Source organism: Chiloscyllium plagiosum, chromosome 4 (assembly GCF_004010195.1).
Source record: "Chiloscyllium plagiosum isolate BGI_BamShark_2017 chromosome 4, ASM401019v2, whole genome shotgun sequence".
Taxonomy (NCBI): Eukaryota; Metazoa; Chordata; class Chondrichthyes; order Orectolobiformes; family Hemiscylliidae; genus Chiloscyllium; species Chiloscyllium plagiosum.
In genome coordinates, this window is record NC_057713.1 from 87,951,494 (window position 1) to 87,976,363 (window position 24,870).

At 40.4% G+C, this 24,870-nt stretch overlaps 2 protein-coding genes across 2 annotated transcripts in view; both read right to left on the reverse strand.

The window, feature by feature from the left end:
• Window positions 1–4,122, reverse strand: part of nsmce2 (NSE2 (MMS21) homolog, SMC5-SMC6 complex SUMO ligase) — a 183,648-nt gene extending 179,526 nt beyond the window's left edge. The window contains exon 1 of the mRNA XM_043688546.1: window positions 4,023–4,122. The gene's annotated coding sequence lies outside the window, so the exon portion shown is untranslated. The remainder of the gene's footprint in view (window positions 1–4,022) is intronic.
• Window positions 4,123–11,077: 6,955 nt separating this feature from the next.
• The window catches only part of washc5 (WASH complex subunit 5), a 62,583-nt gene continuing 48,790 nt past the window's right edge, over window positions 11,078–24,870 (reverse strand). Inside the window, exons 23-28 of the mRNA XM_043688548.1 lie at window positions 22,161–22,264; window positions 20,592–20,721; window positions 17,566–17,662; window positions 12,338–12,494; window positions 12,005–12,092; window positions 11,078–11,669 (exon numbers count right to left, since the gene is read on the reverse strand). Of these exons, the coding sequence (XP_043544483.1) occupies window positions 11,613–11,669; window positions 12,005–12,092; window positions 12,338–12,494; window positions 17,566–17,662; window positions 20,592–20,721; window positions 22,161–22,264 (633 nt within the window). The 3' untranslated portion in view covers window positions 11,078–11,612. The remainder of the gene's footprint in view (window positions 11,670–12,004; window positions 12,093–12,337; window positions 12,495–17,565; window positions 17,663–20,591; window positions 20,722–22,160; window positions 22,265–24,870) is intronic.

A 24,870-nucleotide genomic window follows, 5' to 3' on the forward strand; every position in this document is an offset into this window, starting at 1 on the left:
CCCACACCTCCTCCCTCACCTCCATCCAAGGCCCTAAAGGAGCCATCCACATCCATCAAAGTTTTATCTGCACATCCACTAATATCATTTATTGCATCCATTGCTCCCGATGCGGTCTCCTCTACATTGGGGAGACTGGACGCCTCCTAGCAGAGCGCTTTAGGGAACATCTCCGGGACACCCCCACCAATCAACCACACCACCCCATGGCCCAACATTTCAACTCCCCTTCCCACTCTGCCGATGTCATGGAGGTCCTGGACCTCCTTCACCGCCTCTCCCTCACCACCAGACGCCTGGAGGAAGAACGCCTCATCTTCCGCCTCGGAACACTTCAACCCCAGGACATCAATGTGGACTTCAACAGTTTCCTCATTTCCCCTTCCCCCACCTCTCCCTAGTTCCAAACCTCCAGCTCAGCACTGTCCCCATGACTTGTCCTACCTGCCTATCTTCTTTTCCAACTATCCACTCCACCCTCCTCCCCGACCTATCACCTTCATCCCCTCCCCCACTCATCTATTGTACTCCATGCTACTTTCTCCCCACCCTCCTCTAGCTTATCTCTCCACGCTTCAGGCTCTCTGCCTTTATTCCTGGTGAATGGCTTTTGCCTGAAATGTCGATTTTGCTGCTCATTGGAGGCTGCCTGAACTGCTGTGCTCTTCCAGCACCACTAATCCAAAATCTGGTTTCCAGCATCTGCAGTCATTGTTTTTACCACAGACAAAAACAACTGAGTTCCAGAGGGGAGAGTGACTGCTCTTAACATCAGGAGAGCATTTGACTCAGTGCAACATCATTAGGGAGGAAAACATTCTGTTGCTTGGCATTATACCAAACACAAAGGAAAACGGCTCTGGTTCTGTTCTCAGGCACAGTATATCACTGCAGGAGTGCCTGAGGGTCGTGTTCGTGGCCCAACCATCTTCCTAACCAAAGACCTTCCTTCCATCATAACTTCAGAAGTCAGGATGTACAGTGATGTACAATGTTCAGCATGATTTACTACTCTTAAGGTACTGAAACAGTCAACATTTATGTACAGCATGAATTGAATAACATACAAGCGTGAGTTAAGTAGCAAGGCAGATTAGTACGACACAAATGTTAGTCAATGACGACATTCAACAAGGAAGAATTTAACCATCTCCCTTTGGCATTCAATGGTATTATGATCAAATAAATTTCCATTAATATCCAGGTGGTTAACCATTGACTAAAATTTAATGGATCCCATATGAGACTAACCCACTTCCAGACTCTCCAAAGTCTGTACACTGTTTAAGGTAGAGTTAAGAGTGTAATGGAAGAAGTTCCACTTAGTCAAATGAATACAACTCTCTGGATGTAGCTTTGCTCACTGAGTTGGAAGGCTCGTTTTCAGACGTTTTGTCACCATACTAGGTAACATCATCAGTGGGCTTCCGGATGAAGCGTTGGTAGTATGGCCCACTTTCTATTTATGTATTTAGGTTTTCTTGGATTGGTCATGCCATTTCCTGTTCTTTTTCTCAGAGGGTGGTAAATGGGATCCAAGTCAATGTGTTTGTTGATAGAGTTCCGGTTGGAATGCCACGCTTCTAGGAATTCTCACGCACGTCTCTGTTCGACTTGTCCTTGGATGGATGTGTTGTCCCAATTGAAATGGTGACCTTCCTCATCTGTATGTAAAGATACTGGTGAGAGTGTGGCTAGTTAATATTCATGTATCCTGGTGGCTAGTTTTCTGCCTGTTTGTCCAATGTAGTGTTTGTTACAGTTCTTGCAAGGTAGTTTGCAAATGACATTAGTTTTGCTTGTTGTCTGTATAGGGTCCTTCACGTCCATTAGATGCCATTTTAGTGTGTTGGCGGGTCTGTGGGCTACCACAATGCCAGGAGTTCTGAGTAGTCTGGCAGTCATTTCCGAGATGACTTTGATGTAGGGAAGAGTGACTTGGGTTTCTGGACGTGTTTTGTCTGCTTGTCTGGGTTTGTAGCTGAGAAATCAGCAGACTGTGTTCATTGGGTACCCGTTCTTTTTGAATAGATTGCATAGGTGATTTTCCTCTGTTCTGCATAGTTCCTCTGTGCTGCAATGTGTGATGTTTTGTTGAAATAATGTTCTGATGCAGCTTCGTTTGTGGATGTTGGGGTGATTGCTTCTGTAGTTCAGTATTTGGCCCATATGTGTTGTTTTCCTGTCGATGCTGGTTTGAAGTTCCAAACTGCCATTCCTCTACCACGACATCTAGGAACGGCAATTTGTTGTTATTTTCCTCCTCTTTAGTGTATTTTATGCCAGTAAGGGTATTATTGATGGTCTTGAAGGTTTCCTCTATTTGTTTCCTTTAGTGATGACAAAGGTGTCATCCACATAGCATACCCAAAGTTTGGGATGGATGATTGGCAGAGCTGTTTGTTCGGGTCTCTGCATGACAGCTTCTGCTGAGAACCCTGATATCGGAGATACCTCGCCACAAAAAGACATGACCCACTCTCAGTTGTATCTTTACATACAGATGTGGAAGGACACCGCTTCAACTGGGATGACACATCTATCCTAGGACAAGCCAGAGACATGCATGAGAATTCCTAGAAGCATGGCATTCCAACCAGAACTCTAACAACAAACACATTGACTTGGATCCCATTTCCCATCCCCTGAGAAAAAGAACAGGAAATTGCATCACCAATGTAAGGAATCCTAAACACATAAATCAAAAGCGGGCCATACCACCAGTGCTTCATCCAGAGGTTCACTGTTGATGTTACCTAATATGTTGACAAAATGTCTGAAAACGAACCTTCCAGCTCAGTGAGCGCAAACCTACATCCAGAACCTCAATGTGAGCTACACATCTTCTCAAAACTCATGAATGCAACTCTAGTAACACATACAGTTCAACGCCATACAGAATGAAGCAACCCAACTGAGATGCAATCTTTCCACAGTCTTAAACATTCAACTTTCACACCAAAAGGGCACAGCTTGTACTTTGTTCAGCAGTGTATATAAATTTATAGGATATACTGTAATAAATTTGGCAAAGATCCTTGAACACTATCTTCCAAACCCACAACACTTACCACCAAAAAAAAATCATGAGCAGACACATGGCAACATCACCTGCAAGTTCTCCTCAAAGCTACAAAGCATTCTAACATTGAACCTTAATTCCTTCACGATCGCAGGTCACAAAAATCTGGAACACCTTTCCTATCAACACTAGATAGACTACAGGGGTTCAAGAAAACAGTTCAACACCTCCTTCACAGGGTGCTTAGGGATGGACAATAAATGATGGCCTTACCAGAAATTCTCACTTGCCAAGAACAAATAAAGCAAACAGGCTATTTGATTCAGTAGAAGAACCACCACGAGTACAGAACCAATTGGTCGTATGCGGCGACTGTGTGCAGTTAACTTTGTGATCCTCAGCTTAACCCAGAAATTTCTAAACTACTTTTTTTTTCCATAAATGCCAATCAATATTTCTTTAAGAAAAAAATACTGGAAATTCTCAGTTGGGGAAGCAGTATTTGCAGACAAAAAGGAAACATTTCAGCTCTGAATATCAGTCTGAAAGGTTAACCCTGTTTCAATCTCCACAGAAGCTGTCATATCTGCTGAGTATTTCCAGCAATCCGTGTCTATGTCTGATTTCCAGGACCCGCAGTGCAGGGCTTTTGTATCATTTTGAAGACATTTGTGAAATGTTGATGAACAAGCAACTAATTTTGGTCACTTTTAAAAATCAACAATTTTCCTCTAACTAAACAGAAGTTCATGAATTGAAATGTATTTATAATGCTTGAATTGGTCGCAAAGTCATATAAATGATAAGTTGAACATTTCCCTCCCTCCCTCTCCAGTGGATGCTGTTTATCCCAGTATGCTTATTATATTTTTTGTTTGTTTGTGAACTAACTCGGCTCCTCAATGTTGAAACTCCAAAACAACACCCAGTCACTGGATACAAAACAACGGGGCAGTTCACATCTGTTGAAACAAATTAAATTACACGAATGTACACTCACAGACCACACAACTGTCTAGGCCTTTCCCCGCTGCGCCGCCACTTTACAGTTCAAATGGTGTCACGCAGGGCATGGTGGGACACGTAGTCTACAGCCACCCCGCTCCTCGACTTCCAGGATCCCCATGTGAAAGAAACTACAAATCCCAGCATACATTGCACCCCCCCAACAACAACAACGGCTGAACCCCTGCTGCGCATGTCTCTTTTGTGGCCGGTCCCTGCTGCCGCTGGCGGCTCCTAGCGCCCAAAAAGAATACAGCGGCAAACTGCTGCAAAAAGAATGCTGGAGATCACAGCGGGTCAGGCAGCATTCATAGAGGCAGAGCAAGCAGAGAGAGCAAGCTAAACTTTTGACTCGAAAGGAATGTTCATCAGAGCTGACGTGAAGTGTGGACAGGACTTGGAGGTACCGGTGTTGGACTGGGGTGTACAAAGTTAAAAATCACACAACACCAGGTTATAGTCCGGGGTGGGCAATTAATTCTTCCAAGGGGCCACATGAGAAACCTGAGTTGTGTTGGAACCAACAATAAATTGAACATAATTCTGCTCAGTATTAATTTTCTCCCATTGTAAAAAGTACTAAATTATATAGTTTTGCACTGAAACTTATAATCAAAAGAATAAGGATATTCTGTCACAATAAAGATATGAAATTATGGAGTAGGTCAAATATAAGAAATAAACGGTTAAAACAATAATTTAAGTAATTCATTTTATTTTTGACATGTCTGAGGTGGATATGCGAAGGACAGCTGAGAGATGATCATCAGTGATAGAGGATCTGTATTTGGATTCGTTGAACTTCATCACTGAGAATGTTTGTTAGCATATATAGGTAGATCCAAAGAGGACTAGAATCTTCTGAGCATGCCTCCTCGTGTGGAAAGTTCTCCTCTTTGAGGGAAGAGTAAAAATCAAGCAGTGAGACTGACCTAAAGTACTCTGCCAGAAGTGTGTCAGACTGCAGGTCAATGAGTTCAAGCTGAACATCTTGGTGCATTCTCCACATTGCATGTAAATGAGGAAAAAAGCATGTGCATTTCATTCCCAACCGTTTTATAATCTTGAAATCGCCTTGAAAATTCACCATGCAGTGCTTCTAACATAGATGAGTACCTGTGGAGGTGATCAGCTGAAGGTGCGGCTTCCTTCAGTGTTGGCAAGTGGGTGAGAATGTTGTCCTCCATTTGGCTTGAGAGAAGCTGCAACATTCTCATAAAAGCCTTCACGAAGTTGTACATTTCATGCACAAACAGGCCCTTGCACTGCAGTTTCACATTTAGTTCATTCATAAGTGCAGTCACATCAACAGCAAAACCAAGATCTGCAATCCAGTCTGCATCTGAAAGCTGTGGAGTGCCATTCCCTTTTAGATTACTTACAGTGTGGAAACAGGCCTTTCGGCCCATCAAGTCCACACCGACCCGCCGAAGCGCAACCCACCCAGACCCATTCCCCTACATTTACCCCTGCACCTAACACTACGGGCAATTTAGCATGGCCAATTCACCTGACCTGCACATTTTTGGACTGTGGGAGGAAACCGGAGCACCCGGAGGAAACCCACGCAGACACAGGGAGAATGTGCAAACTCCACACAGTTAGTCGCCTGAGGCGGGAATTGAATCCGGGTCTCTGGTGCTGTGAGGCAGCAGTGCTAACCACTGTGCCACCATGCTGCCCACTGTGCCACCGTGCCGCCCACAGAAATCTTAAATCTCTTCTCTCAGGTCCCATACTTTTCAGCATTTTGACAGCTGTGTGGTAGCCTATGTCATGATGTTCAGTCTAATTTTCCTCCAAAAGTGCAACAAACTGCCTGTGATTCAAAGCTCTTGCCCTGATGAAGTTAACTATTTTAGTTACATCAACCACATGGTTAATTTTTAACACTGACTTACACAACACTTTCTGATGTATATGACAGTGCAAAAATACCAATTTCTGTTCTGGGTCAATTTCTGTCACTTTCTCCTGCATTCTCTTTAAGAGTCTGACATGGTTTCCTGTTAGATTTGGACAACCATTCGTTGTCACACCCACCAGCTTGTCCCATTTTAGTCCCAACGTGTCCAAACATGCATTTACCTCCGTGAACAAATCATTACCAGTTGTTGTTCCTTTCATTGACTGCATGGCTGCCAGCACGTCTGTGATTTTAAAGTACGTAGTATCCCACGTACGAAGATGAGTAGCTGGGCTGTGTCACGTACGTCGCAGTTCTCATCCAAAGCCAAGGAAAAAAGTCAGAGTTGACCGCTCTGTGCTGTAGCTGAAGCTCCAGATTTCTCACGATATCCCCAATCCTTCTCGTTACAGTGCGTCGGGAGAGGGGCACATTCTCAAATGCCTTCTTTTTCCCCGGGCATATTAGTTCTGCAGAGTCCAACAAGCACTCCTTAATAAACTGTCCATCAGAAAACAGTTTACTGGTTCTGGCGATTTTGTGGGATATGTCATAACTTGTCTTGGTGTGAGCTGACACTTTGAGGGCTAGCTAACAAGCATCACTTTTAGCTGTTCATGTACGCACCCACATACACGCAAATGTGCTTCCATACGTAAATAAAAAAAAGCATCCTTTTCAAAACAAAGGCAACACAGTTGTATTGCGTGCATGGCGTAAATACTTTTTCATTTATGTTCTAATTTAAAATTGACCTCATGCGGGCCGGACAGGAACGACCAAAGGGCCGGATATGGCCTGCGGGCCGTAAAGTGCCCAGGTCTGTTATAGTCCAACAGGTTTATTTGGAAGCACTAACTTTCAGAGCGCTGCTCCTTCATCAGGTGGTTGTGGAGTACAAGATCGTAAGATACAGAATTTGTAACAAACTTAACAAATAATCCAGGTCTTTTCAGTTGCATCATACTGTAAACTTTTGCTGTAAATTCTGTGTCTTACGATCTTATACTCCACAACCACCTGATGAAGAAGCAGCACTCCAACAGCTAGTGCTTCCAAATAAACCTGTTGGACTATAACCTAATGTGTGTATTTTTTAGTTTTGTGGACAGGACAGCATTTATGCAACAGTAGGTGTGGGGAATGCTGGAGGAAAATGGGTGCTGATAGTGTCCACTCCATACTTGCACGAATGAGAGCTGATTTAAGGTGCGAGCTGATTTAATTTCCAGTGCGAGCAGCAGCGAAGGTAAGACCGTTTGGTTTTAAAAGTGCTTACCGGTAGCGGGCAGCGGTGTTTTTCTGTACAGGACCTATTACCATGATGTAGTTGGCACACTGAATTGGGCCTGCCATATTCCTGCCAACTTCCACTCTGTCCATTTTAGATCCAAAACACTCGCCACAGAAAAACTCACTTGACATTTTTTTTTTAGGTGAACACTAACCTAAATCAGTATCCATTGATTGCAGATCCTTCAGCTGATTGGAACAGTTCTGTTGTGTCCAGACGCTTCACATGTATGAACACATCTACTGAACCATTGTTACAAAAAAAGCAGCTCAGCTTCACCAATTTATTCCTGTAACATCACAGGTGAGTTTTGTGAATCTTTCTTGTACCCTGTATAAAGTGGCTGCATTCTTACAAACATGCAATATTCAGAATCAGACAGTACTTCAGTTGAGGTCAAACCTATGTTTTGTTAAGGTTCACCTATGGCTAGACACGAATGTCTAGCTTATTAATATAAATCAAGGGGAAAAAAGGCCCCAGAATAGACATCTGGAGAAAATTCAGATAGTTCCTCCTAGTCTGAAATACAATTCACTATTGTGCTGTTTCCAGTCACTGAGCCAACCTCATATCCATACTGCCATTATCTGTTTTATTCCATGGCCTTCAATTTTACTGAGAAACCTATTCTGTGGCACTTCTTCAAAACCTGTGGATGTATAGATTTCATGCAGGTATTTGATAAGATGCCATGTCAAAGGTTATTGTGGAAAACAAAGCTCAGTGTGTTGAGGATAACAGATTGGCATGGATAGAGATTGGGTTGCTAGCAGGAAGCAGAGAGAAGGAATAATGGGATCATGTTTCAGGCTGGCAGATGTCTTGAGTGAAAAGCCACAGGGGTCAAGGGTGGGACCTCAACTCTACAATTTATACAATTTGGATGAATGGATCAACTGTATTATAGCTACATTTGCTGATGACACAAAGAAAGGTAGAAAAGTGAGTTGTGAAGAGGAAATGAGGAGAACACAAAGAAATATGGATAGGAAGTAAGAAATTTTCCATTTTGACAGGATGAATGAATAGTAGTATCTAAATGGTGAGATGTTGCAGATCTGAGATAGAGAGATCTGGGTAAATGAGTAAATGAAATATGCAGGTACAGCAAGCCCTCAGGAAAGCTAATAGAAGCTTTAATGCAAGGTTAATTTCATGAAGAGTAGAGAGGTTATGCTTCAGTTAAACAGGACATTGATGAGACTATATCAGAAACATTGTGTACAGTGCTGGTCACTGTACTTGCAGAAGGATGTTAATGCTTTGGAAGCAGTTCTGAGAAGATTTGCTGAGCTAAGACCTAGAATGAGAGGATTGTCTCATAAGGAAAGACTAGACGTGCAAAGCACGTTTCCTCGAATTTAGACGAGTCAGAGTGACTTAATTGAAACATCCAAGATCCAGAGGGGAATTGACTGGCTGGATATGGAAAGGATGTTTCCTCTTGTCAGAGAATCTAGAGCTCCGGTTGATAGAGATGAGGTTTAAAAAAAATTCTCAAAGCAAAACACATAGATAAACTACAGGAATGGATACCATTAATCTCTTGGGATCAAATTCAAATTATCCAGTCAGCATTATTGCTCAGTGGTTAGCACTGCTGTCTCATAGCATCAGAGACCCAGCTTCAATTCCAGCCTCATTCCCCCTGTGTCTGCATGGGTTTTCTCCACCTGATCCAATTTCCTTTCTCAGTCCAAAGCTATGCAGGTTAGGTGGATGGGCTATGCTAAATTGCTCATAATGTCCAGGGACATGCAGGCTAGGTAGATTCAGCATGGGAAATGTAGAGATAGAGGGATGGGTTATACTTCAGAGGATTGATGTGGACTCAATGGGCCGAATGAGGTGCCCCTGCACTGCAGGGATTCTATGAGTGCACTTGTACAGTTTGGCTAGAGCTGTAACTAGTTCTAGAGCAGAAGCCTTAACAGAGACCAGGGATATCATCGTTCCATCATTGAGATGATGTTCATGGAGTCTTTTCCTCCAATTACTCATTACTACTCACGTGATGCTGTTATCAATTCACCATATTAGGTTTCCAAGTCCAAACTGGCAATATAATGGCAATTGTGAACTGCAGTCATCTCAGCTGATCCTGGTTAAACTCCACTTCCCATGTTTACCAGTTTGAGCAGTTGCCCATAATGGCTGTTGTTTTATAAGTTGCTTGTATCTATTCTGCAACCAGGCCCAATTCTATATACTAACTTTAGTCATGAATTTAGAACTTTCTATACAGTATCTTATTGAAGGCCTTTCACTAACGTGTTGCACTGACATTACCTTTGTCCCAGTTCTGAAGAAGGGTCACCAGACCAGAAATGTAACTCTGATTTCTCTTCGCAGATGCTGCCAGACCTACTGAGTTCTTTCAGCAAGTTCTTTTTGTTACTCTTTTTCCTTTCTGTTAGTTCTTCTGCAGATTCTTTAAGATCAGTCAAGATTAATCTTCCTTTTGAAACCTATGTTGACTTTTTTTAAAATAGAGATTGAACTTTATCAGAATTAAGCTCAGTTGTCTATAATGCCCTGGACTTGTTCTTGCTCTCATTTTAAATAAGGAACTATATCAATTGTCTCAGTCCTCTGACACTATTTTCTTATCTAAACATATTATCCTGCTATCTCCTAATGGACTGCTTTTAATATGCTTAAATGGATCCAACTGACAGGATAAAATCACTGCTCCAAAGTTAATCTCCTATTTTAAATCTTAAAATTTTATTGAAAGAAATCAAAAATAGATAATGTCACACTCATGCAGTTTGATTCACACATAATATGGAGATAAAAATCGCTATTCAATATTTCTGCCATTTCCTTACCATTATCTAAGGTTTATCATTCATTACTTAGTAGCCTTATTTCCAGTTTTTAAAAAACTTATTGAAGTTCCTGTTGATCCTGTTAATATTCCTTGATAATTAAATTATGTAATTCCTGTTTGGTTTTTCCAATCAATTTGTCATCCTTTTTAACCAACTCAAATTTCCTTCTGTCCTCCACACCATTGTTGTCCATATACCTGGCATATCCCATTCTGATCAGGTTTAAATTTAATCTTTTCTCTTTCATCAAATGTGTTATTGGCTAGTAGACTGGCTACTAATTCAGAGGAACAGCTTCCAGATACTTGGTCTTGGCTATAGAATAGAACTGGCAATTATCTGCAGCCAGATCAACAAATGATCAAATGTCTTGAATATCAACGACTAATTTCACACCCAAGATATAATATTTGATCTTTATGTAGTTTCAGCACCAACAGAAGCTTGAAACAAACAATGGATAAATGACCTGTCATTTAAAATATCAAAACACTGAGGATGTTTCCTTTAACAAGTCTTTGTAGAGGATCCCTTAAGATTTTTTTTGGACATTTCCTTTATCCTTTAAATACAAAACAACAACTTTCCACTTTCAAGCTTAATTTGTAAGAAATCCTTCAAAAGGGAACAGTACTAGTTGCTACTTAAACATCAAAAGCAGCAAGTTTATTACATGGCATGGGTGTGCTACAATCTTCTCTCTCACAAAGGGTCCAATAAATATTATCTGTTAATAATCTATAGTAGAATGTAGAAGTGTCATGAGTTACCAAAACAGCTTTGTGAATAACATTAAATTTATCATGGAATAAACCTCAATATTAAGTTCAAGGTTGTCTTTTGTTTTCCAGCATTGAGATTTCTGCTCACTTTACCATTTACTAAGATGAAAATTAAAAATGAATAATGCTAAAAAATCTCTGAAATCCCAATGACTGAACATTGTAGGACAATATTTAACTTACACAATAATACATCTTTGAAAACCACTAAGTTGCACACCACACAGCATAATCAGAAAGAACTTTTAATAGTCAGCTGTACAGTCAAAAATTGCCTTCATATCTAATGTAAAAATGTTTTCATTTTATAAGAGCAACCATCATCCTTCCAAAGGCAATCCATTCGACATAACTTGAAGTTCCAGTTTTTAAAGAAATGCAAATTGCAAAGGTTTAAACAATTAATAATTTATGGCTCACTCAAAATGCAATACATTAGTCATTAAATTTTGTTTCTTAATAGTTCAAGTAACTTTTTTTTACAATTTACTTGAATCAAAATTTAGATTATACATAACTGAGCTATATTTTTGTTTGGAGGAAAAAGGGGTTCAGCATTGATATTACTGAGTTAATGCAAAATGTAAATTCTTCTTTGCATTCACACAGCTTTCTTTTTCAGTAAAATTCTGAATTCATCCTTTTCATGTTTCATTCTGGTTGAGACAGACGTATTCAGCTTAACCAAGGATTCCAGTATTTAACAGGTATTAGTACATACACTGCTTCACATCATTGCAGACTACTTTCTTTGTCTCAGACACCATTATAAAATTGTTCTGAACTCATCAAAGATGAAACTAGGGACATGTGCTTCCACAACCTGTCAAGGAAAGTACAACAATGAAGATCAATTGTTTATGTGAACTGCTATACATACTACCAATTTAGCCTACCAGAACAATTCAGGAAGGAGAACCTGGTCAGCAAGTCCTCATTGTTTTCCTACATATCATTTGTTGCCTTCTTTTAGATAGCTAAGATAGTTCTGAACATGGAACACATTTTTTGTTGCACTGGAAACCAGACTCCAAAAGAAATCTATCCATGCCAGTTGCAATCTGGAATTCCACAGTTAAATGACAATCATTTCAACCTGGTATAGTATAACTCCTTCCTGTTGAATTGTAATATTAACGTTAAGGAACATTTCTCTACCTTTCTGGGTAATTTTGTGTAATAAACATAATTCTCCAAGAACATCAAGGCAGCCACAGCATCAGCAGGCATTTCTGGGATTTTCTGACTATATAAATAGAAGAGGAAAAAAAAAAAGACACCCTGGAGTTAATTATTGCGCATTTAAATCATAGCAATAAAATCTATTAGTGTCAGCTTGAGGCTAATACTTGAAAATGTATTTTGTTTAAGCCTCAACTGTCCTGCCTTTAAGGAAACAAAGAACAATCAGAAATTTTTGACATTCAACTGTTTGATTAAAATTTATCAGTCTGCCAGCACCAGCCTTTGCCCAACCCAAATGATCCTTACCTAGTAGTGCATTGCTCCACTATGGAGCGAACAAACTGGCCAATTAAGGCCAGAAAATGCTCTGTGTAACGTGAGTGGAATTGCTTCAACAGAGTGACAAGTCCAACAACCAGAGGTGGCCAATCTGTGGGATCCGTGGACTTCTTACACACCATGCCTGCATGCAGAAGACAATACATTGCAACAATCAAACTATCCTAATGCTTTTAGAGTTATTTATTTGCAACTTGAAACAGATGTTCCTTATTTTCTTCTCCGATACAAGACGTACTGAATACTATTTACAGATACTAGAACCAAAGACAACGTGCGATAGATTTTATTTTAAAACGGCCCATCTCCAGCCAACTCACTTGAGCAGCAAGTTGTGCTGTTGGCATCATTTTGCATCCATGACACAAGAGAACCAGAACCTGAGGTAGGGTAGCTGTCACAAAACAGGAACTCATCACCCACTGTTGCTTCCTCTCCCTGATGACTGCCCCTCTCAGTACTGGCCACTATGTTAATAATCCTTGATTTAATTACACATCATTGCCAGCTGAGGGAACAGACAAATTGAAATATTTTTAGCTCCTGACAATATTGTTCTTATATAGGATTGCTAGATGTTGTCCAGTTAGTTAGTTAACAGTGTTCATGCTGATCACCTTTGTGGCAATAGAAATTAAAAACAAAATCATTATAATGATCGTCCCTGAGAGAATAGATTGTTGATGTTCCATTTTGAGAACAAAATGGAGTTGATGTGTATGATTACCAAAGGGAACCATCTACTTTTTTTCCCTTCAGTTTAATTCCATATTTCATAAAACATGGGCAGTCAATAGTTTTCCTTTCTTTGGTTATGAATTTTGAGGGAATCATTACAAGAATACTGGTGTGTTTCCCACATTAATTACTGCAGACCTACACAGCATGTCTTCAGATCACTACAATCTTATTTATATGTAATTTATTACATAATTATCATGGAAATTAAAAGTATTATTTTAGAAAGATAATGCACTGTAGTCATCAAGACTTCAATATCTCTTTTCCAGTCAATTTCACTATCACAATAGAACACAAGTTCATTATATGAAACAGAAGTATTTACCCATAGGTTGATGACTCAAACAGATCATCACCGAGATATTCTGATATAAAGTTGGTGGGGCAGGGAGGGAGAGATATTAAATGTTATACATTCACTTTAACAAATATGGTTGATTTATTTGCACAAAATGCAGAAATTAACTACAATTAGTAGCAAGAATCCCACACTCTATTAGACACAGAGTAATTTCACATTAATGTTCAGCCGCACAAGCAAATCTCAGCAGTTACAATTACTTGTTATTTGTGTGTGGCTTTATTTCTGCCTTAATTTCATATGTTCCACATCTAGATGCTGTGACATCAGTAACATAGTTCATATCTGTTGTTGAAAGTGGAATAACTTAAGATATGACATTTGGAACCTACACAGAAGAATTTTAGTTGAAACGGGAACACAGCAAGTTGCTCCTGCAACAGTTCTGTTGCCGCATTTTGGCAACTGGATAGTTCAAGGGTCACTGGACAATGAAAATTCTTAGTTCACGAATCACTTCTTTTAGCATCATGGAAAAGAATCATGATGCAACATGGCAGAGCAATCAAATATTTGCAATAGAAGACACAAAGAAGGCAAGAGCCAAAAGCAAATAAATGAATCAAACATTGCACAAAAGCAATTGTAAGCCTGTACCCATCTCCATCTTCTCATTAGTTATGGCACTAAAGTGTGAAGTGGATTAAACAAAATCTCACTTTACACATTGTTTTTTATTGCCAGTTTTCAATTGTAGTTTCTATAATTCACACTTCAAATTCTTATCTTTGGCAAGAAAAGGTACAGATACTTGATGCTGGAGATTTGAATCAAACAAAAACAAAATGGGCTGACAGGTAAGGCCGACAAACTCAGGATGTGGATAGATACATAGGACTGGAATATTACAGCCATTACAGAAACATGGCTAAAGGAGGGACAGGACTGGCAGTTTAATGTGTCAGGGTACAGGTGCTTTAGGTGGGATACAGGTGATGGAAAGAGGGAAGGGGGAGTTGCATTTTTGATTAAGGCAACTATCACAGCAGTAGTCAGAGATGAAATAACGGAAGAATCGTCTGGTGAGGCTTTGTGGGTGGAGCTAAAAAAATAAGAAGGGGTTGGTAACGTTATTGGGGTTGTACTAGAGGCCCTCAAATAGTCAACAGGAATTAGAGGAACAAATATGCAGACAGACTGAGGAAGCCTGTTGAAGCAATTGGGTTGTCATAGTTGGGGATTTTAATTTTCCTAACAAAGACTGGACTGCCATCATGTTCAGGGCTTAATTGGGTGGAATTTGTTAATTCCTGTGTTCAGGAAAGTTTTAGCAAGCAGTATATAGAGGGTCTTATCCTAAGATTAGGGTGAATCCAGAGTGGTTATTTAAGTATATTAAAGGGAAAAAGAATACCTAGAGAGAAAACAGGACCCCTCAAGGACCGAAGTGGACATGTATGTGTAGAACCGCAGGAGATGGGCAGGGTCTCAATGAATATTTCTCCTCTATGTTTACCAAGGAGAAAGACATGGAGACTTGGGAACTTGGGGAAGTTAGTGGTCAAATCTTGATGACAATCTATATCACAGTAGAGGTGGTGTTGGACATATTAGAAAGTATAAAGATGGATAAATCTCCCAGTCCTGACCAGATATATCCAAGAAAACTGCTAAAGGCGAGAGAAGAAATCGAGAGGGCACTGGCTGATATTTTTGCATCATTGTTGGCCATGGGTGAAGTTCCAGAAGACTAAAAGGTAGCAAATGTTGTGCCCTTATTCTACAGCTGCAAAGAAAAGCAAGGGAACTATATACCAGTAAGCCTAACATCTGTGGTGGGTAAGTTACTTGAGAAGATTCTGAGAGATAAGATATACATGCATTTGGAAAGACAGGGTTTGATTAGGAGCAGTCAGCGTGCGTTTGTGCATGGGAGATCATGCCTCACAAATTTGTTACAGTTCTTTGATGAAGTGACCAGGAAGGTTAACAAGGCAGGACCGTGGGTGTAGTCTATACGGATTTCAGTAAGGCCTATGATAGGATTCCACATGGTAGGCTGCTCTGGAAGTTTAAAATCGCAAAGAATCCAAGGGGAGTTGGCAAATTGAATACACAATTGGCTTGATGGTAGGAAACAGAGGGTAATAGTGGAAGGATGCTTGTTGGACTGGAGGCCTGTGATGAGTGGAGTGCCTCAGGGGTCAGTGCTGGGCCCACTGCTGTTTGTTACCTAAATCAACAATTTGGATGAGAATGTACAAGGCATGCCTAGTAAGTCTGCAGATGTCAGTAAAATAGGTGGCATTGTGGACAGTGAGGAAGGTTATCAGAAATTGCAGCAGGACCTTGAACAGCTAGGCTGAGTGGGCAGAGTGGGCAACAGTGGGCAGAGAAATAGCAAATGGAGTTTAATATTGATAACTGTGAGGTCTTGCATTTTGAAAAGTCAAATCAAGGTAGGAGTCTCACAACGAATGGTAGAGCCTTAAGGAGTGCAGTGGAACAGAGGGACCTTGAAGTTCAGGTGCACAATTCTTTGAAAGTGGAGTCACAGGTAGACAGGGCAGTGAAAGCTGCTTTTGGCACACAGGCTTTCACCAGTCAGGACACTGAGTATCGAAGTTGCCAAGTTATGTTGCAGTTGTACAGGACATTGGTGAGGCAGCACATGGAGTTCAGTTTTGGAACACCTGGCCATAGGAAGGATGTTATTAAACTTGAAAGAGTGCAGAAGAAATTTGCAAGAACGTTGCCAGGAGTTATAGGGACAGGTTGGACAAGCTAGGATGTTTTTCTTTAGAGCATAGGAGACTGAAGGAAAATCTTATGTAAGTATATAAGATCATAAGAGGCATGGATAGGGTAAATGCACTCAGTTTTTTTCCCAGGTTGGGGAATCGCGGACTAGAGGGCATAGTTTGAGGTTAGAAGGGCAAGAATAAAAGGGAACCTTACGGACAACTTTTTTTAAACAGAGGGTGGTTTTACATATGGAATGAGCTGCTGGCAGAAGTTGTTGAGGTGGGTACATTAATAACATTTAAAAGGCATTTAGATAAATACATGGATAGGAAAGGTTTAGAAGGATATGGGCCAAGTGCAAGGAAATGGTATTAGCATTTTGGTCGGCATGGACTAATTTGGGCCAAAAGGTCCTGTCTCTGTACTGTACAACTCTGACTCTATAAAATACTGGAGAATTTGCAATTCTGATGATGAGTCACTGGGCCTGAAATGTTGACTCTGTTTTCCTTTCCACAGATGCTGTCAGACCTGGTGAGCTTCTCCAGCACTTTCTGCTTTTGTTTGTTGCAAATATTTGATATTTGGGATAAGACAGTACCAGAAAGCTCTTAGGAGATTTTGAAGATACTCTACAACTATTTAAGTGTCTCTGTCTTTCACGGTGTATTTCTTGGATATTGTGTTGATCTTCAATTCTGTTTTCTTAGTTTTATAATGTGTGTGTGAACTGTGCACCTACTCTAGTGGAATGATTTCTGGACTTCGTGCTTCTTTCAGGCCTCCAAACCCCGATGCAAATGTTGTTTGGAATCAAAAAATCATGTCTCCCTGTGGTAATTTGATCGTCATTTTGGGCTGCTTCACAGGATTCAACTGATTGGAATGAAGGATCTAACTTGCACACTACCAGTTACATCTCAAAAAGGGAAACTTTGAACAGTATATGCAGCAAGCAGGTGAGTGACATTAGATAGGGTATTTTATGTGGGTTTAAGCACGGAAAATAGACATGGCCCATTTCTGTGCTATAACATTTGGATGCTATAAAATTGGTCATAACGTCAAATGACAAATACATCCGTTCTCAGAAAGAAGAACCAAGAATTCTGAGTCCAGCCTCTGATGGAGCATTTCTCATTATCCAGGAGGAAAACTAAACCATGCAATCACCCACCTTCCCCTGAAACACATAGCAGCATCAGATCCTGTTGAGATTGAATAGAAGGGAGACAGCAAAATATATTTACTTTTAAAATACATTAAAGGAGGGACAAGTGATCAACAATAAAAAAAATCAGTTATCTAAAACATATGCTTCTTGTTTGTGTAAAGTGTTCAAATCACAGATGTCATATCTCTATTGTTAGTATTATAAAAACTGAAGCAATTTCACAAGTTGTGTTACCTTGGTTCTTAATATATTGCACTTTTGGCAACTGAGAAATCAGAAACAGAAAATTCACCACTGGAAAATACGGCAGTCTTTTTGTGGTAATGTAGATCTAGAAATAATATTTAAAAAATTAGTAAGAATACAATTCATTCAGAGGACAGTGTTAGGTCTCAACTGACATCTTTCCCCACTAAGGATTTTACAGGTCTGTTCCTGATGGTACACAACCAGCCAAAGTTTCAAATTTTAAATCCAACTGTGGAAAATTATGGTGGGATTCAAAGGCATCATAAAAATCCAGGTGGTCATGAATACTCTTAGTGAGAGGACAAGAGTCATAGAGATGTACAGCATGAAAACAGACCCTTCGGTCCAACCCGTCCATGCCGACCAGATATCACAACCCAATCTAGTCCCACCTGCCAGCACCTGGCTCATATCCCTCCAAACCCTTCCTATTCATATACCCATCCAAATGCCTTTTAGATGTTGCAATTATACTAGTGTCCACCACTTCCTCTGGCAGCTCATTCCATACATGTACCACCTTCTGTGTGAAAAAGTTGCCCCGAAGGTCTCTTTTATATCTTTCCCCTCTCACCCTAAACCTATGCCTTCTAGTTCTGGACTCCCCAACCCCAGGGAAAAGACTTTGTCTATTTATCCTATCCATGCCCCTCAAAATTTTGTAAACCTCTATAAAGGTCATCTCCGACTTAGCAACGCTACATAGTCGAACAAGGAATTTCAAACCCATATCAGGGCAGATATTTCTAAAATATTTCAGCAAGGGTCTCCTCTGCATCATGCACATCCCAAGCATACACTAACAGATTACCTGTTGTTTAGTTCCGCAATACACATATTGCAGACCTTAATGTATAAGCTATTCATTTCACTCTTCAAGATGTGTTGGTGGAATGTGCGAACTGCAAGGCTGCTACATGAAATAAATCTGATTAAGTTGCAACCTTGTTCCAAATGGACTTGGGGGAATACTGGGGGAAAAAAAACTAGTGCGATCAGCAAAATAAATCAGCCCAAAATCAACAACTCAGGAAGAGGCCATAACAATAAATGATGTAGCGATTTGACATGTTATATGTTATTCCAGTTACCTTTGGACAAAGCAGTGGTAGATTAAACAGTCATACTTGATGCAGATAATGGCTACAAAAATGTATTAAATTACGCAGCTGCATCTTGACGGGCACAATGTGGGATAGTTCACAATATGAACAAAGCAAAACTTGAAAAACCTCAGATCAGGCACTACCCTTGAAGAGAGAGTTGACATTTCTGGTTGATAATGTTCTACCAATTCTGATGAAGGATTTCCAGCATTCACATGTTTCCCCAAGATATATCGAGTATGTCATAGAGTCATAAAGATGTACAGCATGGAAATAGACCTTTCGGTCCAACCGTCCATGCCGACCAGATATCCCAACCAATCTTGTCTCAACGGCCAGCACCTGGCCCATATCTCTCCAAACACTTCCTATTCGTATACCCATCTAAATGCCTCTTAAATGTTGCAATTGTACCAGCCTCCACCACATCCTCTGGCAGCTCATTCCACACACGTACCATCCTCGGCATGAAAAATTTGCCACGTAGGTCTCTTTTATATCTTTCCCCTCTCACTCTAAACCTATGCCCTCTAGTTCTGGATTCCCCGACCCCAGGGAAAAAACTTTGTCTATTTATCCTATCCGTGTCCCTCATAATTTTGTAAACCTGTATAAGGTCACCCCTCAGCCTCCGACGCTCCAAGGAAAACAACCCCAGCCTGTTCAGCCTCTCCCTGTAGCTTAGATCCTCCAACCCTGGCAACATCCTTGTAAATCTTTTCTGAACCCTTTCAAGTTTCACAACATCTTTCCGATAGGAAGGAGACCAGAACTGCACGCAATNNNNTCCATCTGCCACTTCTCAGCCCATTGGCCCATCTGGTCCAGATCCTGTTGTAATCGGAGGTAAACCTCTTCACTGTCCACTGCACCTCCAATTTTGGTGTCATCTGCAAACTTACTAACTGTACCTCTTATGCTTGCATCCAAATCATTTATGTAAATGACAAAAAGTAGAGGACCCAGCACTGATCCTTGTGTCACTCCACTGGTCACAGGCCTCCAGTCTGAAAAGCAACCCACCACCACCACCCTCTGTCTTCTACCTTTGAGCCAGTTCTGTATACAAATGGCTATTCTCCCTGTATTCTGTGAGATCTAACCTTGCTAATCAGTCTCCCATGGGGAACTTTGTTGAACGCCTTACTGAAGTCCACATAGATCACATCTACTGCTCTGCCCTCATCAATCTTCTTTGTTACTTCTTCAAAAAACTCAATCAAGTTTGGGAGACATGATTTCCCACTCACAAAGCCATGTTGACTATCCCTAATCAGTCCTTGCCTTTCCAAATACATGTGTATCCTGTCCCTCAGGATTCCCTCCAACAAAGTGGGCGGCACGGTGGCACAGTGGTTAGCACTGCTGCCTCACAGCGCCAAGGACCCAGGTTCAATTCCCGCCTCAGCCAACTGTCTGTGTGGAGTTTGCACATTCTCCCAGTGTCTGCGTGGGTTTCCTCCGGGTGCTCTGGTTTCCTCCCTAAGTCCAAAAATATTTCTAAAACACTTCAATAAAAGGTACAAAAGAAGCAAGCCTGCTCTCGGAATACACATGCAGCAGAGCATATCATTGATTAACCCAACTGGCACTGGTTAGACTACAGAGGCTAAGTAACAACGGTTACAACTCAGATCTGTTCTGAAGGGTCGCTGGACCTGAAACATTCTCTCCACAAATGCTGCCAAACCTGCTGAAATTTTTCAACAATTTCTGTTTTTGTCTCTGATTTCCAGCACCTGCAATTCTCTGGGTATTTTCTTAAACAGAGGTTAAGTGCTAAGGTTAGAAACTAAACTGATCACGAATGGTGATCATTCTAACATTCCATAATGCAGCTTAAGTTTTATGTTACATGGTCATTTACAGACTGAAAAAAAAAAGTATCGCTCTTCCCAAACCTACCTTATTAAGAGGGTTGTGAATGCCAGCAGCCTCCATGTAAGCTGTGATTTCATAAAGTAGCGTGTTATCATCTTTAGGGTATGGTAATGTAGGATCCTGATAGTGTGCTTCAACATCAGCCAACAGAGATCTGAATAGAAAACATCATACTGTAGGTTACAGAAAGATTCTAAAATATACAGCTCATCTTAAAAGCAACGTTTTTTAATATGGCTCCCCTTTCGGATGATACAAGGTTAAATTAACCCTCACTCCGTCTATACAAGTGGACATAAAACACTCCATGGCACAATGCAAACAGGAGTTGGAGATTGTCCAGGTCACTGAGGCAATATTAATCTTTCACATAAACCAACAAAATGAATTATTATATAGAATACTGTTGATTATGGGATTATCAGAGAAAAAACTGGTTACATTTGCCTACCATGAGGGACTACACAAATTAAGGTTGGCTGGAACTTCGAAGGCATTTTGGAAGATCTGATTGAAATTTTCTACATATTGAGGGGAACAGAGAGAGTTGACAGAACCTATTTTCATTGGTTAGTGTGTCTTGGATACAATAGGGCCGGGCGGGTGTAGAGAACATATTCTGAACCAAGGAAGGACTTGCATTTACATAACACTGTTTGCAACCACAAAGTGCTTTACAACGAATGAAATATTTTTGAAGCTCGAACCTGATATAATGCAAGAAACGTAGCAACTAGTTTCAGCTCAATAAGGTCCCACAGACAGAATGCGATAATGAACAGATAATGTTAATTGAGGGATCAATAATTGGTCAGAACTCTGGGGAAACCCTCAGCTCTCCTCCAAAATAGCATTCTTGTATCTTTGACATCCACCCAAGCAAGCAGTTGTAGCTTTCATTTAACATTTGATTTCAAAATGATATCTCCAACAGTGCAATGCTCCCTCAGTATTAAACTGGAATTTCAGCCTTGATTTTTGTGCTCAGGACCTGGGTTAGGATGTGAACCAGAAACTTTATAATTCAGAAGTGTGCGATTGACTGAACCATGGCTGTCACCTAATTAGATCCTCACATTAAAATATTAAAATATTCAGGGCACAAAGAATGGCAGAAGTTTGGAACTCTCTTTGGCAAACAGCAATTGATAGTAAATCATTTGAAAGATTTATGTTAGCCAAATGTATGAAGGAATAGAGGATAAAGATGGGTATCCACAGTTAAGTCAGAGATCACTCAAAATGGTGGAAAACGCGAGAAGGAGCTAACTGATCTGTGCTTGTTCCAATATTAACAGCAAAATTCAAATTCAAAAGCAACTCATTATCCCTGAAATCTGCTCCAATAAACAGATGATTTCAAAGCTTAGTGAAGACAATCAAAAATAAATATGTGAACATTGACTTTAGCGTCAAGAAATAACTCAGAGTAAGTACCACTACTGAATGGTACTTAACTCTTTCCTTTTAACAAGCATTAGAACCACTGAATGCTTAAATCAACATGGTCAGGTGGAAGGTGTGTATAATGGACTGTGAAATTCTGTGCTCATGTAAGAATTCCTGTTTGTAGTATCCAGAATGTGTTCTTACTGATTGAGATTCTCCAATGCTGCTGCGAGGTGTTTTGAGTCAAACTTGCACGAATAGCTCAGTTCATTGGCAATCTGCTGTCTCAATATTTGCATCTGTCCCACCTACATAAAGAAAATAAGCAGGACAAAGATCAATCCCACAGTTGACAAAATAGAATAAGGGCATTTTGTTATTGGATATAAGTATTCATAAACTTAGCAGCAAATTTATCAGATTAGTCCCAAATTCTTTCAATGTAGCAATTCCTCAAGGTTTTAATTCTCTACAGGCCAGTGCATTAATAAATTTGTAATTTTATGATGTGTAAACAAGGCTTTAGAATATTTTACATTATAACTGGCTTACACAGTTCAACTCTGTCTAAGTGTACAAATTTTGACTCAAGTTTGAATAGGACTCCAAGTAAAACATTCAATATTGAAGAAAAGAACGTTAAGGAATCAAAAACTGCTTCCATGATTCATCACCCTCACCATGCCATACAAAAACCTTCTCTAATTCATGGCATATATTTCCATAAAATACTCACCAAAGCCACACACACACTGCAGATTGACATCGGTTATTGAGATAGTTCAAGGTTGTTTTAATGACCCACCAGCATAAAACTTCACTGCTGTTACTTTAACAACTAGTTACAACTCTCTGCTGTTCACAAAGATAGTCTGGAAGTATGTGGCCTATATCTGACATAACTCCCCACAACTTCAAGGGGCAAAGTACTGCATTCTAAACAAGTTGTGACAATAATTGTGATGAGGAGGTGCCAGTGTTAGACTGGGGTGGACAAAGTCAGAAGTCATACACCAGGTTATAGTCCAACAGGTTTATTTGAAATCATAAGCATTGGGAGCACTGCTCCTTTGTCACGTGAAGGAACACTTCAGCCAATGAACGAGCAGCGCTCCGAAAGCTTGTGCCACAGAAGGACAGCCGGTATGGTACTGATTATTCAAGAACGAAGCAAGGGAAAAGCCAGAAAATGATATGCCAATCAGTATGATCTTAGTGATGGGAAAACTATTGGAAGCAATTCTGAGGGACAGAATTAATCTGCATAGGACAATAGAATTCCTACAGTGCAGAAGCAGGCCATTTGGCCCAATCTGTCCGCATGGACTCTCCAAACAGCATCCCACCCAGACGCACCCCCTATTCTACCCTCATAATCCTACATTTCTCATGGCTAATCCAACTAACCTAGACATTCCTAGACACTACGGAAAATTTAGCATGGCTAATCAACCTAACATGAACATCTCGGACTATGGGAGGAAACTGGAGCACGTGGAAGAAACTCATGCAGACACAGCGAGAATGTGCAAACTCCATAGAGACATTCACAGAGGTTGGAATTGAACACAGATCCCTGGCGCTGTGAGGCAGCAATGCTAACCATTGATCCACTGTGTTACACCTTGTTTTAATAAGGGGAGATCAGGTCTGACCAATTTGATTTAATTTTTAAAAGAGGAATATTAGAGAGGCAATGTTTTTGAGCTGGTCTGGTTGGACTTCAACAAGGTTTTTGATAAGGTCCCCCATGAGAGACTGATAGCCCATGGGGTCCAGGGAAATTTGGCAAATTGGATCCACAAATGCCTGAGTGGCAGGAATCAGAGATTGAGAGGCGTCTTTCCTACTAGAAGTCTCTCTCCAGTGGGGTCCGACAGAGGTCAGTGTTGGGACACTTGCCATTTGTGGTATATGTGCATAATTAGGCATTGAATGTCGGAGGGTTGATCAGTAAATCAGATGACAGGAATTTCTGCCTCCCCCAGAGCGTGAATGAAATCTGGAAATCACTGCCTGTAAACGGCAGTAGAGACAAAAACCCCTCATAACATTTAAGCATTTAGATGTGTATTTGCAAAGGTATTCAATGCTATGTACTAAGTGTTGGAAAATGGAATTAGATTAGTTAGGTGGTTGTTTGTGACTGGCATGCACGCAAGAGGCTGAAGGGCTTTTTGCCATGCTGCAAGTCTTTATGACTCTAAAGTACTTACAAACCTGATGGCTGGAAATACCCAGAAAGTGATGTAGCATCTGTAGAGTGAGAAACCTTTTGACGTCAACCTGAAAATATTTCTGCTTGACAGATGCTGATTGGCCTGCTGAGTATTTTGAACATTTTCGGTTTTATTTCAAATTTCTGGCAGACACAACATTTTGTTTTCTTTTCAGAAATAATTAGCTACAAATGTTTGGGAGCATTCTATGGATGAGAAAGAAGCAACATTTTGGAAATGGCATTCACTGTGACAACTCGCTTTACGTTTATTATTTTCAACCTGTCTTCAATACAAGCAGGTAGGATATGACAATCACACTCTCCAGTTCAAAAACTTATTTCTTTTAGCAACCTACTGCAAAGTAGCAGGGGGCCACTTCAGTGAAGCTTCTAAATTCAGGGTGGCCATCCTTGCACCTATATTGTGCAAGACAACTTCACAAAGATGAAAGGCAAAGGAACCTTCAAAACTCCATTCTCACGTGCAGCCAATGGAGGCAAGATAAAATGAGTTACCAAATGAATCAATGAATAAACACACGCATTAATAAAACTTCACAACAGTTCTACACTATTTCACCTCATTTCTTATCTGCTTTGTGTTCTGAAGACTTGCACTTTCACTTGCTTTGCCAAAGGGAAGAGGGAGATTGGCAAGATTAATAAGGTTGGTTACCTGAAAATCATAAACTC